The sequence below is a fragment of the Falco peregrinus genome, chromosome 6 (assembly GCF_023634155.1).
Source record: "Falco peregrinus isolate bFalPer1 chromosome 6, bFalPer1.pri, whole genome shotgun sequence".
Classification (NCBI taxonomy): Eukaryota; Metazoa; Chordata; class Aves; order Falconiformes; family Falconidae; genus Falco; species Falco peregrinus.
The window spans coordinates 19727979-19747584 of NC_073726.1; the positions used below are offsets into that span (position 1 = coordinate 19727979).

At 37.4% G+C, this 19606-nt stretch overlaps 1 protein-coding gene across 1 annotated transcript in view; it reads right to left on the bottom strand.

Moving 5' to 3' along the window:
• Positions 1–2059: 2059 nt before the first annotated feature.
• SEMA3C (semaphorin 3C) overlaps positions 2060–19606 on the bottom strand; it is a 122722-nt gene continuing 105175 nt past the window's right edge. The window contains exons 13-18 of the mRNA XM_005243465.4: positions 17728–17816; positions 15536–15577; positions 14290–14447; positions 11288–11355; positions 7913–8043; positions 2060–5956 (exon numbers count right to left, since the gene is read on the bottom strand). Of these exons, the coding sequence (XP_005243522.1) occupies positions 5543–5956; positions 7913–8043; positions 11288–11355; positions 14290–14447; positions 15536–15577; positions 17728–17816 (902 nt within the window). The 3' untranslated portion in view covers positions 2060–5542. The remainder of the gene's footprint in view (positions 5957–7912; positions 8044–11287; positions 11356–14289; positions 14448–15535; positions 15578–17727; positions 17817–19606) is intronic.

A 19606-nucleotide genomic window follows, 5' to 3' on the forward strand; every position in this document is an offset into this window, starting at 1 on the left:
TTTTTTGACCAATTACTTGTCTTTTAAAATGCTGTCAGAGATGGTAACTGCTCTACCCAGAAACTATTGATTGGGACCATGAGGTCTGATTCTGTCCATATTGAAACAGAAAAAGGACATACATTAATGTTAAAAGAAGCTAAACGGATCAGCAAATATGGCAGGGAAAGAAAAGCTCCTCTGTATGCAGGTAGTTGTACTGGAGCCTGCTGGTGAGTATCTGTGTGTATTTTTACTTGGGCTCATATCACATGGAGTCAATTCTCTCCAGACCACCTTGGGGTGCAGAAAAAGGCCTTAGCAAGCCAGCTGCAGCACAAAGGATAAGTAAGTATGGATCCCCTGAAACCTAGTCCATTGCTTTAGACTAAAGCCACAATGCCTCAACCTGCTTTTATGGCCTGCTCCACAGAATTATATCTGCTGACTTAATTCTGGAGGCAACAATTAGTTCCAGAGGCAAAAATAATTCTGTAGCATTGGGAGCCACCCTGCTGTTAGCACTGCCTCATGAGCAGGCAATGTTTTCCACTGGTCTCCTCTGGGCTTCTGTGGCTGCATAGAGGAGGCTGTACTTGACAATGCCCCGTCCGGTAGGGATCCTGCATGGGCACATGCATCGCAAGACTGTGGGTTTTGCATCCTGCTTTTATTTGAAGGGAGACCTTAGAAAGGTCTTGTCACCAGAAGAGAGACCTTAGAAAAAGCAGTAGCTCCCAGATGGGGGGAAAAAAATATTTAAAATTCCAACAGACATTTGAAAGACAAATGAGAAAGCTCAGATCTTTGAAGATCTCACTTCTGATGTCCATAGAAGTCCCTGTCTTGTTTTGCCACTGCTCAGAGCTAAGGAATCAATGCAGTAAGTGTTGAAGCATGCTGCAGAAGGAAAAAAAGAGAAGGGGGAGAAGACCAGCAAAAGACAACTGAGCAGGGCATCAAGACAGAGGATCAAATCGGGGAAAGGTCTCTCTAACTGTAAAACTCTGCAAATGTCCGGCTTATTTGGAATCTAATCCAAACATTTCGTACAGCATGTAGGAGTGCTCAAAACCTCAGCTTCCAACCTAAACTGGCCTGAGTGCTGAGCAGATAACTATCCAGTATCAGCACATCTAGGAACCAGCCAGTACGGAAATCCTGGAGTGAAGTAATCTTATCCACTCACACCTCATAAAGCCTTGCAGGAACCTATCTATCTGGAAAATCAAAATCCAGGTTTAACGTTCCAGAACCTTGTTGGGAAGGCCAGTATTTGTGACATTTAAGTTTTAATTATTATCCCAAAGAACTGAGGAGCCCCTATGCTTTCTTGTTAAAACCCATCTGGAAAAACAGATGATAAGAAGAGCAGTAATAACACTGCTCAGATGATAGATGCAAGAAAAGCAGCATACTGTAGGTGTCAGGCAGGTTATTTTACTCCAAGTAGAAGCCAGGAAATTGGCGAGAGCTACGGCTCCCTGCGGTGCAGTCCCACCAGCCTGCCTCCCCTGCAGAGCTGCTTGGAGAATACCTTCAAGACCCAACTGAAAGACGAAGCTGAACAACACAAGTTGTTTCATCAGCAGGATTTCACAGAATGCACTTGGTTTTTTGTTTGTGGGTTGTTTTTTTGGGTTTGTTTTTTTTTTTTTTTAATTTATTATTATTTTTTTTCCTCAGTGTAATAAAAGCAGAAAGCATTTATACCATACTGCCCTTTTTTAGGCTGACATTTCTGATTGACTTTATACTTCTAGCAGAAAATAACTTTTTAGTTGTTTTTTTTTTGTTTGGTTGTTTTTTTTTTTAAATCAATGTTAACCTGGTTATATGCAAGGCCTCTATATGGGATAATTTCTGACAGAATGAATCTCTGACTCCTCATGAATTCCTGGAATTCTCTATGACTGAGTGTTCAGCCCACAGCAATGCTCAGATGTGATCAGCTGCAATATCTGACACTCCCAAGTATTTTCTTGGACTTCTTTAAGAAAGTCTATGGGATTGCTTTTCAGATAATAAGAAAAAAAAAGTTCCTTATTTTTAAGACATTTATAAAGGAGAAAACAAAAAGTTTCTAAGTTGTTGCAACACACTTTATTTTGTCAGGCAAATAGTATTTCAGATATTCAATTAAATAGCACTATGTTAAACTACATTTTGTTCTTTCTTACACACTATATAATGCATATTCACTGTAATGACAGTTTCATCATGCTAGGAACTTATACACATACCTACACTTTTAAAACAAGATTTTCTTAATAAAACACACATATCTACAGTAACAACAATTGCAAAGAACACATTGTTAAGTCAAGATTTCAGCAAACTTTACAAACTACACAAAATAAAAATAGCCAAAAAAATATCAGTACACGGTGAAGTTCTTAGCAGTGAACATATCTTTACATTTGGTGAAGTTATGCCTAGAAGTCATTTTGCTTTTGAATTTTTTAAGGAATAAAATTATATACAGTATTTAGTAATCCTCAAAATAGGAAGTATTAAATAGCACAGACAATATTACAGTCTTAAGTTTTGGTGTTACCTACAGTAGAGGGGCTACTTTAAACAAATAAAAATTGCAGTTTGTCTATTCTGTACATTTAGGGCCAAATCCTCAGCTGGTATAAACCACAGTAGCTAAATGGACAGCAAGGAAGTTACATTAGTTTACACCAGCTGAGCATCTGCCTCCTGACTACTCTATACACAGGGGAAAGCTGCTAAAGCATGGAAACTTGGACCAGTTACGCACTGACAGAAGCTTATTATATATTTGCTGAAGTTTTCATGCAGCAGGAAAAATGTTAGTTTAAGTATAATCCCTTAAACAGTCGTACCATAATAATGGCATACGAAGCAGCTTTAAAAATATTATTTTATGATCATATGAAACTCTGAGCTATGCTGATTGTTTAACGGAATCCCTTATTGCCAATATTCTATTAGAAAACAGTGTAACAATAATTTCTGAGGCCTAATAGAGGCCTATTAAAATATAACTGCACCTAACCATTTAAAGGGTAAATTGTACCCTTAAATACCTATTAATCACTGTATTCCATCTGGAAGCAATTATGATCCTCACAATAGACATTAATATCACACTAACTCTGCAGCGAATCTTCTGGGGAAATAGGAAGAGCATGGCAGCATACAGAGTATATGCACTAATGTCATTCCAGGAGGTAGTTCTATTTTGTGGCACTCGATTTTTTTGGTTTGTCACTTACTTCAGAAGTCAGTCATCAGGAAAACAAAAAAATAGTTTGCTGCACTGAACGTCAGCTGGGAAAACAAAGAATAGAAAACAACCAACAAACTTATTTTCCCTTACACACCTCATTTTCCTTTTTTCTTCTCCAGAGCCTGCTTTGGCAGCTCTTGGGGACAGATCCAAGCTCACTGAAGTCAAACAGAAATTTTCCTGGTGGTTTCCATAAGCAGGACCTTAGATACCAGTGGCTACATGTTGCAGAAATAAGCATTTAGGCCTAAGGAAAGCACTTAACTAGATGGCAATATATGAGCAGACTGGCATTGCCATCCCCTTTGAAGCAAGCAGTAAGCACACAAATTTAATTCAAAGAGCTCCCACCAGCATCAAAGGGACTTGGAGACAGTGTTTAAATGGTTTGATCAATCACGGTCCATTTCCCAGCTATTCTGCATCAGGTGGTGATAGAGTGACATATCTAACAGATACCAGGTAAATACCTGAGCTACTTCCATTGCACCTGATCTTAACTCAGACTGGCACAAACCCAGTTCTCCTACGCCCTGTAGAGTTATTCCCAGAGTAGTCTAATAGAAGCGGAATCAAAATAAAGTCCAGATTTTCAACACAGAGTCATTAAAATGTTTAAAACTATGTTTTAAAATACAGTAACCATCTGTTACTGGCTGGAACTAATGAATTGTTAAAAATATTTTTTCTTATCTTCTCTGGGTTCAGAAATTATTTTCATTCCATTTGTTTCCTAGAAATTTACCTTTCGTTTTTTTTTAGCTTAACATAGCTCAGTTTTGAGCTGACCATTTGTTTATATTTTTGTATACTATCTTAAAATATCATAGAATAAACCACAATTTTTCTAAGGTACTCATACATTTTTAATCCCTGTCATCCATCTCCTTCAAACAGACTCAGTGGCTTCTGAACACTCTTACATAGTAAAATGATAAAGATATGTCCCTATTTTTTGGCATTAGTGCTGCTAAAAAAAAAAGGGTTTCCCAAGATGGCTTGATGCACATTTACCCAATTTTCATCTAAAAATACTTCATTAGATCTGACAGCTGCTTCTTAAACAAAAATATTTCTGTTTAAACATGCCTCTCAAGTTGTTAAACTTTTTGGTTTTTCACCCAAACCCATTTTTCAGTTTTATTTTTCCCTCGTTCTTTTTTTTTTTTTCTTTTCTTTTCTTTTCCTTATCTTTTCAGCAGAAAACTGAAAGTAAGAGGAAATTGTGAAAACATTGAAAAGAAAAAGGGTACAAAGACTGGAAAATAGAAATGGTTTAATTTAAAAATTCTAGTTAAAATATTTGCAACTTTGAAAAAACAGTTGAAAAAATAATGTTTAAAAATTTTTGAAGACACTCGTGTTTCCACATTGCAGACAAGCTCCAATTTAATCATGGAACAGCTTAAAGACAATCTATGTTTTTCGTTTCTGAGTAAACACTATACAGTATACACCCATTCTGTCCTTTGAAAAAAACTGGAGTGTAATTCTTTGAAAAATAGCTAAAATACCTAAGTCACTTAGGTGTTTTTCAAAATTGTATGTATAATGAACATTCTTATGTTAGCTTTGTGCCACTTCTATAGCTATGTAGTGTTATAGGACAACCTATTTTAATAAAAATCAATATGAGCAGAGATATTTTAAGTTACATTCCAGAACTCATTAATTTATTACAACTCATACTATGCACAATAATCAGTGTTTCTTCTGATAAAGTATAAATTTTTTTTCTTCTACTCATTCCTTCACTTGGCCTCTGAATGAATGAAACATTTCTACTATAATTTACTTGCTTCCTATCAGCATGCATTCACATGATTTGAACAATGAGTGAAAGCTGTAAACCCAATATTGAACAGTAAACAAGAAGAAACTCATGTTCTTAAATGCAGTGTAAGGAAATCTTAGTACCATCCTACTTTGAGCATACATCTTAACCTGGATTCTTTCACCACTGGTCTTGTACAGTTCCAGAGTTGCAAGATAATGCACTGATTTTGTAAAAATTTCTATTAAGCTGTAATTAAATACTGAGATGTGTAAAGGTGAATCTGGTTTAAGATGAATACCCACTTCTGCTTCTACTACAGAGCCCAACCTAGTGTCTGTAAGCACCTAGGAAAGAAAATGCTCTGAATGATTTTCTTAGGTTACACTGCATTTTATTGGGAGACATCTTTTCTGAGGCTTGTTTGATTTTCGTTTAATTATTTATCAGATTTGCCTAAATTTGTTCTCTATAGACAAATATAAGCCCCCTACAGTGAGGACAAAGTTATCTATCACTACCAAATAAAATTAAGATCCAGGTAATTGATTCCTTCTATTCCTACTTTTCCTGCTATTGATAAGGGCCTTTAGTTTGCTGTAGTCCCCTCTCATCTTCTGGGATTCTTCCCTCTGCTGACCTTGCTGTCTACTGTCTTTGCAGTATTGGTTAATCATCTGCATTTCTGAGTGGCTGAAAGCTCCCACAAAGTCCTTTGGGTGGAACTGCAGTGCTCGCACCGAGCTGGCCCAGGTCCAAGGTGACCACTTGTCAGTCATGAAGGCCACCATCTCTGAATCCAGCACTTTGAAATTGATCTTTGCTAAGGTCTGCTTGAAGCTGTTCTCTGTTGCAATGCAGTGGTAAAGCCCCTGGTCACTGTCTTGGACAGAGCGAATGAGGAGTCCTTGATCAGTAGCTATGATCCTCTCATTCAGCTTGACCTAAAATTAGGGTAAAAAGGCAGAAGGAACTATTTAGGGAATGTTATGGAACAATACAGTATTGGACCTGTTGATAAGTCTCACCCCAAACACCTCTTTCTTCCTTAAAGTTTCTTAAATGTACTATATTTTGCTTTATCATATCTCCCAGAGATCGCTGTTATTGCTACTGTTAGCAGAGAGCTTATCTCAAAGTAGGTAAGTATCACTAAAGAAAATTACTTTTAAAATTTGTTATGTTACAATATATTTGGCCAGGGTGAAGACATACGCAAACCTGGAGACTAGATGAAAGAAGAGTTTTCATAATGTTCAAATAGCAGAGCTGGAAATGAACTTGTATTTGCTAGGGTTACACCCCCAAGAGCGTCTCTTCCAGCATCAGAGGTTGCTGCTGAGGCTCAGTGGAAGAAAGGTGCAGAACTGGTGGTTAATCCTGCAGCGAACACAAGGTGGCTTCCAGTTAAATATTAGAGCAGGTTCCTGGGGCTAAGTTCCAAACTCTGATCTGCACTGTAGAGTCTATAGCCTGGTATAAAATTTTTCATCGCAGTGACCTCAGCTGGGAATTGGCTCATTGGTAACCATGAGCAACTTTTCTACTCTCTTATTTCCTTTCTGGTTTCAGACTCTGGACAGTACCAGGAGATGGTCACATCACCTAAAGGAAGCGAATTACCACAGCTTCTTGGGTTATCATCCGATTATAAATTACTGTGCACATGCACGTTTTTTTTGCATGTCAGTTGTGAAGTAAAAATTTCTAATTTAACCCATTATGAAAGAATACCAGGGCTGGTATTTTTATGAATTATTTTTCTATTTTGCCACTGCACTTTGCATTATACTTGATTCCCTTGGGAGTTCACTTATTTTAATAATCTGTTATTGTAAACTTTTGTAGATATTACGGAGGTAAAACTTCCAGAAATCCGAGAGCATGAAATGTAATTAACCCTTTGATTGCTTTAATTTGTCTGTTGTTATTTAAAACTGCATTGATTCTAATACAGTTATTGAACATATGAACGAAAAAGGGAGATGTTCTGCTATAGCAAAGGGTTGAAGAATTGCACCCAGATTGCCAGGACATGGCTTGAGTCTTTGAAGAGTAAGTGAGAAAAACAGCATGAAAGACTCAGTGAAAGGCTTGCAAGTCCTCTCTGATTTTGGAAAATGCTCTGGTATGAGAATAACGCTTTTCTGTATTTATAATCTATCAACAGACACCATATTACTTAACAGTTCCTTTCGAAAGATGTTCCTCTTTATTCATATAGTAACTGCCTTGGATTTGAAATGGATTTTTTCCCCCTTTGATATTACTTAAGGACGGCACATTCCCCATAAACAATCATACCGTGTATTACAGTGCTGAAACTTGAGAGCCTTAGAGAGTGCAGTAATGGAAAATGTGATTGCACCATGGTGGGGAAACGCTTTTGTCAATACGTGTTCTTGGCCTGGACTACTTACTTGCTAAAGAAACCTTTCACATTTCTCCCACTTTTGTCTTTTTTCTCTTCAATAGCACTGAAAGGCTACTGCATGCTGACTTCTTCCTGAACTTTATACAGGTTATTGCTTTTATGCCTATTTCCTCAGATCAATAAGAACTCCTGATGCCGCAAACCTTCATTTAGCAATTAGTAAGGTGTGAAGGAAAAATTCATTAAATAGTTCCCTTACTTTAGGGGCTCACAAGAATTTTCTTGACAGCTGTTCTGGTCTGATAGAAATCACTGGGGATGAGGAGCAAAGTCCTAGCTATACTGAAGAGTCTGACATTATTTGTATGGGTAAAGTGCTGTTCACTGTCCTGCATCCACACAAATTCTCCAGCTTCACTCTAGCCAGGCAATATGATGAAAACACAAACGCTCCCTTGCCTTGATCTGGGGAGTGGATGAGATGCTGGCTGAGGTCCCTTCCAGAGCTCCAGCTCACATTACTCACCTCTTTCCTCCTGTCATTGTCTTTCTGTAGCAGCCATTTAATAGAAGCCTGTGGAGATTTGGGTGTGCATTCAAGAAATGTGGTGTTGTTTTTCACTCCATACTGAACTATTTCTGCAGCATTTCTGTATGCTAGAAAGAAAAAGAAAACAGATTAGGCTACTGTGAGTGGTGATTTGATATAGAAAGCAAGTAACTGCAATACAGGTAACGTGAAGCATGTCTGATCCTGATATTGGCCAATAATAAATAATTTAGGGCACAACATTTTCAAAGAAATAAAGTGAAATGTGAAGAAGCACATCCAATTCCAAATACCAGTGTTTTCAATTCGACATGGTCTGTTCCGAGAAAGTAGGATATCTGTGGGCTGATAAGCTCTGATGATGGGATCACAGCTCAGGGATATTGTTCCCTGAAATGATCTTATTCTCTACTCTTACAAGAAAGCCTATCTAGAACAATCCAAAGGAAAATGAAGTATTTAACATATTTATTTCTTCACACTTCACCATTTACGAGTTGGGGGAATATGGTTGTAAGACTCAAAATACAGCAGCATGCCCTAAAGAAGGCTCCATCTATTCCAGCTGTGTGCAGAATCACAGGGAGACGAGAGAGGGCAGGCTTGGCTCCTGCTCCTCTGCTTCTCGTACAAAGCAAGGAAGGGACTTGGCTCTAAATCTGAAATGCAATGAATATGTAGACAGGCCAGCAATAGAGAGCAGGACAGATTTACAGCACTCCAGCAACACCTGGGCAAGTGCTGAGTGTATGTCATCGCTTAGACCTGTTGTGCCCCTTTATAGTCTTGATGAACAATTGGCAGTTACCAATAGGAACTTTTAGATGCTCGTTGCTTAGCCCAAATCATAACATTTGTCCTGAAAACAATACACTTCCAGATTTAAAAGCTTACTTCATTTATGAAATATTTTTTTTTTTTTTAGAATGAAGCAATGGATACCAAATAATATGAGAAATGCAAATACCTAGAGGTCTACACATCTAAAATCTGATTGTTTTTGCACAGTCCTAAGACTGGTTTTCCTCAGACTCTAATGTATCTCCCATTCTTTTCAGCTTCTTTCATCAACCGATATGTGAAATTAGAATCTATTGTACTAAAGGAAGGAGGCTTTGCTTAGTTCTAGTACTTCAAAGTTTTTAGCACATTTATCAGGTTGTACCAAAATCAACCGTAACTTTTAAGAGAATAATGTGGAAATTATTTTGCATTCACAGACCGTAAATTAGCAAAGAGCTTATCTGTGAGCTGATCTATTTGTAGCTGTCGAACAGTGAAAATTAGAGCTGTAACATTATTACTTTTAGGTACACTGGAACTAGGTGTACCACAGAAAGGCATCTTTGTCCATTTAATTGATCGAGATATATCCAACGTCTTACCAACTACTACTTAAACATGCTAAGAAAAGATTGAGAGATTACAAATGCATTTGTCTAATGGCCATAAGGGTTAACACAAGCATAACTATTAAACAGAACATTTGAAAAGTTATCATACAAGCCCCTTAGTTCTTGATCTATTTAAAAACTGCAATGTGCCAAAAATGTTGAGTTTATACATGCTGAGAGGTCTAAGGTATGCATGTTTAAAGACTTAATTTCAAGACTGTGGTTCCCCAAGATCTTGGAACATTTCTTGCTATTGACTGACTCTGTCTTTTGTTCTTTAGGTAGATTTCATTTTTTCCCCAAACATGGTAGTTTTGCTATAAATGTCTTTAATTATATTTTGAAAGAGTCTAAGTTGCTGTTTCTTTTTATCTTTTTTTCCACTGGGGAAACAACTGCCATCTACCTATGCTATATTCCACTACTGTCAACAAAATATCCTTCATTACAGTTGCTAAAACACATAAACCTATAAATACACCCACATTAAGAAAAAATGGTTGGAAAACAAGAAACCTGTTTCACAGGACTATTAAGGTTTAAACATTTGTTTCCCCTCAGCCCAGAAAGCAGACAGTTGACCTTCTCACATTTTCCACACCGAAAGAGGAGACACCCACCCTTGGGACAGACAATGGGTAGGTGGTCACAGCACATGCCTGCAAGGTAGGACACGCAGCTCAAGTTACTTCATGACTCAGAGCCTAAGCTTTAATATGGATCTCTCAGAGCTCAGGTGCATACTCCAATGCTGGGGTCATCTTTTGTAATTAACTCTTCAAGCTATTCAGCTTCATATAAATGACCTAATACCGAGTCATGGGGAAAGACTCACTAGAGCACCATTAGCCACAGTTGGGCTGAGGGATCTACGCCCAACTGACTGTTGTCTGTTTTGATCCACGAGATTCTTCTGAGACCCAGCGGAGACCACTGCATTGGGATTACTATTAACTGAACCTTTTACATGTAACTCTTCAAGCATTGTTCTTTTATTCAAAAAATTAAATTGAAAATTTACAATCAGGTCTATTATTTGGTCTCCAGATGGTACAGATGAGAACGCACTTCAAAATGCAGGCTCAGAAACAGAGGTGAAAGGAGCATAATTCTCTAATGCATGCCCTTGGTTTGATGGCATACATTGCTATCACTGAGCTCAGGCATGCATGGAGCTGAAGGGTATTAAGCTGCCTTTATGTATGTGTCTACTCTTACTATGACTCTGGCCATATTTGACTGGTGTCCATCAATCTGAATAAAGTGGTAGTTGGGAGGGCAGGGAATTAGCTCCCCTGTCCACCCACTGCATGCCAAGCTGACTAAAGCATTGCACAGCTGGAAATAAGAGGTTTCATAAAGAGATTTGGAATGGTTTATTTTCCCATGTGAAGGGAGAAAGGAATAATCATAACACAAAAGACAGGCCTAGAGCCTGCTGTTTGCTGAAAGATGTGCTCCAAAACTCAATATGGCATCAAATATTCAGAGTAATTCTGAGGGCCAAGACTTAAATGCATGAAGAGGCATTAACAAAGAGTGAAGGTATTTAGAAGCAGAAAAGCCCTTAGATTAACTGTGACTGTTACTGGTCAACACCATCAGCTTTTTATTTCATGTATGCTGAACTATGTATTTCATGGTTCATCATTTTATCACATATAATGATACAATATATAATATTTTATCATAATAATGATATAATATTTTATATAATATATGATATATAATATATCGTAATATGATATGATATAATAATGATATAATTATATCATATATATGCAAGTGTCATGTAATTGCAAGGAAAAGGTGTTAAAATGAAATCAAAACAAAACTCAGACCTGGAAAATAATTATGCTTTACCAGTAAACCGCACAGAAAATGTGAGTTATGATGAATCACATAAAGGAAAGCCATGCATTCTTTATATAGCTTGAGGATCTCTAAATTATACTACCTTTCAGGTTGAAACCTCGGCACTGAGTCAGAGGGTTTCCATGTCTCACGTCTTGCCTACGACTCCTCCTGAAATATTTTGTAAAAACAAAATGTTATTCCAAGACAGCTACACTACAAATAAACACCTTTTTATTTGTGGGTTGGTTTTTTTTTTTTTGTTTCTTTTTTTTTACTAGATCAGCTGTGAGGGGTAGTTCATGACCTACTGTGAGTATGCTTTACTCTTGGCAGGCTTGCTAGAGTGAAGATAACGTTTAAGTGGACAGTCAGTTTGCTGAAGTTTATAAAATGGTTGTACTTTTGGTAGGTAAAGTAGTTTTGCAATGGAGGTATAGAGATGGAAGAGTTAGAGGTGATGCATCAAATAGGTGTCGGTTCACTGTTGCAAGACCTAACATTCAAAGCCAGAACCTCCAGCTGGAATTCTTCATAAAGGCAAGCACCTAAGAATGAGATGTGTAAGAGTCACAGTGCTCATATGTAATGCACCAAAATAAAATTATGACATAGGGCATGTTCCCTCCTTCATTTTGCTAGGCACCTTATTTTTGGTGCCTGTAGCCGCCTTGGTAGCTGAGTGGCTGAAGTATTCACTCAGAATAATGGAGAGCTAAGATTCAGTTCTGTCCTCTGCTAGCGGATGTGTGATTATTTCCAGAAGATAGTCAAACTCACCAAGTCTCAGAATACTTCTAAATGGGAATTTTCCATATTATTTAGATAACAGATGCAAAATCACGATTCTGTAACAAATAAACTAGGGAGTTTACTGAGACTGGGAATACCACCGTTTCAGCCCTCCTCAGCTAGGATGTCATAGCTCGCAGAATTCAGTGCATGGAAACCTGGTGTCTGAATTTTTTATTCTTAAGATACATAATTTTGTTTGCTGGATATTCTGTAAGTTGGTTCAATATTTATCAAGTGCAACAAAAATAAGTATTGGTGATAGATTGTTGCAAATGGATGCTGCTGGGATATGTAACAGCTGTGTTCTGAACTATGCACTAATGACTCACAAGATCAGAAACTGTAAAAAGCCCCTGGAGCTCCAGTACTGCTGAGTGAAGGGTGATGCCTCTACGTCCACATTATACCAGGTACTGCACAAACAACCAGAGACAGTGTTTATAATTCCATGTCACCCGATCCTTTCACTGCATTGTTTTAAAAGGAAACATTTGAAAGGCAATGTTTCAAAGGAGTAATTTCTGACATTCCAAGTATAGTTTTGATGTTTATCACCAAAAATATTTCATCTTATGCCTTGGGATCTTGACTCTTGTGAACCATTTTTGTGAGTCAAAGGAGGCAATGAAGAGTTTCTGAGTGAATTTCAGGACTCCTGTGCTACCAAGCTGCTCCACTCTGTCAGAAATGGCACGCTGCTTGCATTAAGCAGTTCTCAGAATGGAAACAAACAGTCTGATATTTATAAAAAAGGTTGAGAAGGTGTTGGTTAGAAAGTAAATATAATACTTTCAGGTGTTTTGTGGTAAATCTATGTTGGATGAGGAGCCACAGTAATCCATGGAAGGCAAAAGTGTCAAAAGTAGCAAATAATCAAATGTGTCCAGCAGATACTACTGTCTAGACTATGGGATTTGGCTCTAATTACCAATGTTTTCTCCTTCATAATCTCTCTTGTTAGATAAAGGGACAACTCATTTCCTTCACATATGAAAACCAGATTTCTTTCCAACAGTTTTAGGTGTTTATTTTGGTTTGATATAAAAAGAAAATTGCAAACAAAATGTCAGCATGAAAGCAAGCCCCAGTGGAAATAACCCTGGGTGTATATAATGGGGATGGCAAAGGAATCCACTGGAAACTGCACAGGCTTGGGGATTTTTTCTTCTCTTTCCTCTCCCTATCTTACGACCTCTGTTCCATGGAAGAAAACAATCAGGCTGCAATCTAGAGGCTGAATATGTTGAGTGAAAGTCGTAAAAAACTCCGGTACTTTACCAGCTGCTACATGGCCAGGTTGGGCTTCACTTCTTTATCTCAAATAAGGAATGAGTCAAAAAAACTTTGCAATAACACAAGTATTTAATAATAAAATAAACATGCCAGGGATGACACTGTCATCAGCTGGTTGGGCCACCACTTTGCCTGTTTCTGTCCACTGTCTCCCTCCATGTAGGTAAAGGAGTAAAGCCCATTAATTGCACCTGGTCTTCTGCATCTGCAGCTCAGATGCAGGCAGGGAGCACAGTGGCACAGAGCAGGTGAAGCTCAGGCATGCATCTGAAAGATTTTTCTCCTCTGCAGTAATAACTCATTGTGTATTCTGTAGCTTTTTTTTGGTATATGAAGTGAAATCTTAGGGATACAAGAGCTCACTACAGCCTCCTGCTATTAAATATTTCCCTTGGGAGGAGGAAAGAGGCTCCTGTTTTGCATAAGAATTATGAGACGGACTATTAGCTCTGCTGTAAATTAAAGAGAAATTGCTTTCCCTGTCTGCTTTAATAAATCTCATGTCAAAACCCCCAAATCAACAGGCATTACATGGAAATCACATTTGCCTAAAATTTCCCTGGAAATATTTCTTCTCATTCAGGAGCAAATGAGGAACAAAAAAATAAATGACTTTATTCCTCAGACAGCCTGAGAGATATTTTGCTGTATTTAGGCCTGTCATAATTACATCCATAGTGCAAATGAATTTAAACAAAGCGAACAAATGTTTCACTGATTTTGTGTGCATGAGACAGAAGGATTAATATTTATGATTAGGAATGGGTTTTGGTGTTTTTTTTTCCTGTCCATTACTTTAAACATGAAAAGGCAAGCTCTTTATCATGCACCCTTGCAGCACACACTCCTAGGTGGATGCACAATGCCAAGCACAATAGCTACGGAGGTATTGTTTGTACATGTACCTGAAAGGAATGACATCCCACTTCTCCAACACACTACAACACCCCAGGCTACACAGCAGAACAAAAGCCTTCTTTCCTTGCAGACTTCACTGGCCTGCTTAATACTGCTCACCTTTTCCCTGTGGGATAAAACCTGGAGCAGGAATTGCCATCCCAGGCACAGTACGGATCACGGGCTAGGCAGCAGTCAGCACAGGCGGTCCCATAGATGTGGCAGCGATGCAAGGACACCTGGGTGACCCCTTCATCTGAGCTCACATACAACTGTTGCTGTAGAAGGAAATGGAAAGATTTATTTCAGATGTGAAGGAGCTTCACCCAAGGCTTGGCTAACACACCTAAAACCCTTTCAATGAATCTTGGAATTAAGACCAAAAAGGGAGCCACTGATATATATAAAGTCAAGATAAACAGGAATCTCCCAGGTGAACAAGCCTGGACATATTTATGGAAAAATATTTCCACCGTCTGTTAGAAAACACTTAGAAACATTGGGGAATGTTAATGTTTTTCGGACATTGAGTGTCATTGTTCTGTTCTGGGGCAGACAGGCTGAGTTAATATTGCTCAGATTTGGGAACTTGGTTCTTATTCAGTGAGGATTATTGGCTCAAGTCTTTGAACAAAGTATTTTGTCTGCATATAGTCACTTTAATAAATATTATGCAGAGTTCCTAGTTGGATTCTCCAGTGCATAGATTTCCAAGACATAAAACCTAGAGATTAGGTTGAGGCTTACGGCCAGATTCTGATAGCCTTACATACCTGGAAAAATAAGCCAGAAGAATTTTTATAATAAATGAAAGCTTTTGGAAAAGGAGTTCAAAGTGAATAGAACATTCAAAATCTGGGCCAAAACGACTGTTTTACTCTGAAACATCTAATCAATTACTCTTAAAATATAAATTAGTATTGAACAAAAACCTCAACTCTCCCTTGATCTTTTTGTCATAAAACTAAAAATAATTATAAATTAGTAGCAGTTTTGTAAAGCATTGGGCAACACGTTGCTTGTAAAATCATGGAATGCATATTTTTAGTTCAGGTTTGTAACATTTCACTAGAAATCCTCTCAAGTGTTTTCATCATTCTTATTGACATTGTTTGTTACTAATAAACACACACTAGTTCGCCATGGACCCAACAGCTCCAACACTGCCTTTTTGCATAGATTGGACTTCCAAGAGAAAATTTCTGGTTAGGACTTTAAGAAAAAGAGAGGAGGGAACATTTCCTCTTTTAATACTTTTTTTCCTTAATTGTCAAACAAAACAACAAAGCAATTGGTATTCTAACATCTTTAAGTTAATTTGCTTCTCAGTTAATAAGCACTAAGTAAGGATACCACTTTTCTTTACCTTTTTAGATGAAATCTTCATTGTTGTTATAGGGGAATTACTCTGAAAGACAAAATTCCAAACCACATTTACAAGGACTGTCTTGTTAATACTGTTCCAACACAGAAATCTCAAATTCAATAATACCAAAGTCATATCTAAGAAAAATATAACTTTTCATATCTTGGAAAGGCGTAACTCATTCCTACTGATATTTTTCCTATTTTAAGAACGAAACGAATGACATCTATACAATTCAGTCTCACAAAATGTACTTGCTAAACTCAACTCATTATTATTACCCATGTGCACCAGCAAGCTCTTGTACATTTTTAATTAAGCTGCATCTGTTACCTCAGCAATATATCAGCAATGTGTTTTGAAGCCATTACTCTCACTTTGTAATAAGAAACAATGTTTGTTCTTTGACAATGATGATAAGGAAAAAGCATACAATAGTTCATGTATATCCACCACATGATGCAGATAAGAATATGTCATGTTTCTCCTACACATTTTCTACAGTGCACAGAGTTTGGTTACCATCCAACATATACGTTCAGATTACCAATAACTGCAATATTAAAAATGTCATGTGTGTTATTGAATGTTTCTTTCCCAGAGACAGTACTGTATACTACTGTGTGTCATCATGGCATTCTATTATTGTCTGTGTCCAAACCAAACATTAAAGAGCTTTAAAAGGAATTATCACATTCATTGCCTTAAGCAAGTGAAGCAATTCATTATTCCCATCCAAAAAAATGATAAAATTGATGGTAATAAAAATGTTTAGCATTTTTTTTTAAGGTTTAGCATTTGCTCAGTCACAAAGGAAAGCTGTAACGGTGGGCTAGCATTAATTGCAGTGGACTACATGCACAGCAGGGAGGCCAGGACTAGAAAATCTGGCTGCGAATCATGTGAATTGGCAAAGGTTTGAAGGAGTTTGGAGCTGCTGTGCTATTTCATGAACTGTCTGGAGACTCAAGGTCAAATGCAGCATTGGATCTGATGCCACAGTCTTCTTTCCTTGCTTATGCTCTGGAAAGGAATCAGTACTTTGCTTATGCTCAATATTTACTAGCACACAGCCAGTGATCTCCTTCTCCTGGAGAAACTCATCAAAATACTGCCATGATGCCCACAGATTGCAATGGTAGAGGTTTTTAGGGTTCAGGATAAAAAAGTCTAAGCAGAGGCCCAGGAACTTGGTTTAGGGTGAGGAATCCTCTCAGCCCACCTATCTTCTTGCTGTGTTAATTTATGTTTTGGTAAATGGAATTAGTAATACTTGGGTGAAGATTACTCTTCAGGTAATATTACTCACATGTATCTTTTTTTTTTAAAGGGAAGTCTTCAACAAAAGCCTAGAAAGACTAATTATGCCTTTATGAAGGTTAATACAGTGTATTCTTTTTCTTAAAGAAATTGTGAATGCTGCCTGCCTAAATAAAGATTAATTTTTCTTTTTGTAGCCCCTCAATGAAATAGAGAAAAGCCTGTGACAAAACCCTTATCTAAGCTTACAGATGCATATTACCATTTTCCCCAAGACTACCTGTTTTAAAGAATAACTCATTCAAAAATTTTACAGGGATTTTTCAACATGAGGGTGAACATTTTCTTTAGGTAATTACAAGCTGCTACATGTCAGTGTGATTGACAGAGGCTAGCCCCTTATTTTTCCTTGAGTTGTCTGTGTTTCTTTTCAGCATATGTTGTGTTAAGTTTATAGCTTTCTTGACTCCAGAGGCATGTGGCTTTAAGAACTGGAATTAGGCAAAAACAACACCGGTTTGCTTCCATTCTGCAGCTCAGAATCAGGAAGATTATCAGATAATCAAAGTACAAAAATCTCAGATTCCATCTGTAAATAGCAACAGTCTCAATATGTGATGCCAATGAAAAAAGTTGCCTTCTGGCAGCCACTATAACATGACCTCATAAATATGTGATTATCAAAATCCTTCTAGCCAGTATAACAACATAAAAATAAGCAACTTAAATATAGGACGAAAAAAGGGACTTAAGCTAGCTACAGCCTTCATAACAGTGGACATTTTATATTCCTCTTTGGGTGGGTATGAAGCTGACAGCATGCACATTTACTTGATCTTTTATCAAGTCAGTTGCACTTGCCAAAGTCTTTTAGAACAAAGTGTTTGTGTGAACATATACACTGGAAGATTAAAAGTAGGAGCAAACCAAACCTGAAAAACCTCCAGCTCTTCTAAAATGAGTTCTCCACTTGCAGAGAAGTTGGTGGGTAGGACAACAACTTTTTGTACAGTTCCTTGATCTGGAAAATATCAGAAAAGGTGAGACCATGTGAGAGAAAGAAAAATGCAGATGAACCATTATTAATTATGAAAAGAAACCATCAATGCAAGCACTGTGACATAGAGAAACATAAGAAATGTTCAGTAATTTCTAGAGTTTGGGGTCAGAAAGGACCATGAGATGGTTCCTTATGTAGGAATACTATATATAGTATTATTCTCATATATGAACATGATGAAGTCCTGGTAAGACTGGAGTTACTACCGTTACTGTTACTATTCTACCTGAAAAGGTTAATCAAAATCAGTATCTTCTGTACTTATTGCTGTACAGACACACAGACAGAGGCAGTATCTATCCTAATCATCTTAAAGTAAAAACACACCAATAAAAACAGGAAAAAGTGAGCTTCTGCAGAATGTAATATATATACATATTCATTAATAATTAAAAATAAAAACAAAAATAAAAACAGATGACATGAAAGGCAAACCTTCTAAAGAATATCACTCTGTCTACACTTAATCAAAGTAAGAAGAAAAATATTTTTTTGTTCAGGAGGTCAGACAATGATCAAGTCTGTTAAATATTGGTAGGAGTTGGTATTTTGGTCCTTAAGGAGAAAAGGAAGAGCAAGGTGAAGATATTGTAGCTACTTTATCATTTTCCCTCTCAAAATACAGTTCCAAGCCTTCCAAATCTACTCAGATCAAAGGAGTAGGAAGTAATGATGGGGCAATGGCGGTGTTTTTGCAGGGTAGGTGTGATGAGTGAGACCAAAGGGATATTTGTGATTAGTTTTCCAAGTTTGTTATGTGGAAAGAATATATGAGATGGAGGGGCTCATCTGTGAAGGTTCTTAAAGGCTTAGACAGCCAATGAAGTATTTCTGATGTGGCAGAAAAGGCAGACTGTGGGAGAATCACAAGGACAAGCATTCTCACTTGGGAAAAATACAGCACATAGAATTCCCGTTGCCTGAAAGGCCTGGAAATTAGTCTGAGTAGAACAAATTTATTTGCTGAATATTGATTCAGAGGAATGAGACCACATGGTATAGATTCTGTTCGGCTTTCAAAAGTTTTATGGGCAATACAGACATGTGCAGTTAGTAAAACATTGGCATAGCACAATATAGGTAAGTATCTACATGTATTTTCATGAATTTGTGACCAAGGAAAGGAAATCTCAGCTTCCTGTTTGGCAATTCACAATGCAGACAATGTAAACTGAAAAAGGGCAATTTTGCTTTTGCTTTAAGGTCAGTGACTAAATTCCATAGCTGGAGCTGCAGGGCAAGTTGGTTACGGTAAATAATTTACATCTTCTTATTTCCCTGGAGGAAGCCAGCAAATAATAATAGACTTTATTTTGTTGTTTTTTGTTTGGTTTTTTTTTTAAAAAAAACCAAAGGTTTAAAGCCAGGATATTGATATGTAATGGCCAGACCACACACAAAGAGCACAGTGCAGTATTTTGTCATTAAAAAAAAAAAGGAAAAGAGAAATTGAAAGCTGACAAGACTTAAAAATGTGTAGCTATCAATTGTACATGCTCAGGGCACGTTACGCATTAATTTTTCATGAGAATTTTCTATGGAGAACATTTATTCTTATTATCCAATAGCACGATAAACCAGTTCCTTCCGAAGAAACTAAAATCTGAAACTACATCTTGTGATAGCACAGCTGTGGTCTAGACTGGGTGCCAGTATTAGCAAAGCTATGAGAACCTGAGAGAGATTTACTAACTGCCAGGACCCACTGAAGCTTTAAACTGCTGCAGATGCATCCCCTGCTGGAGCTAAGA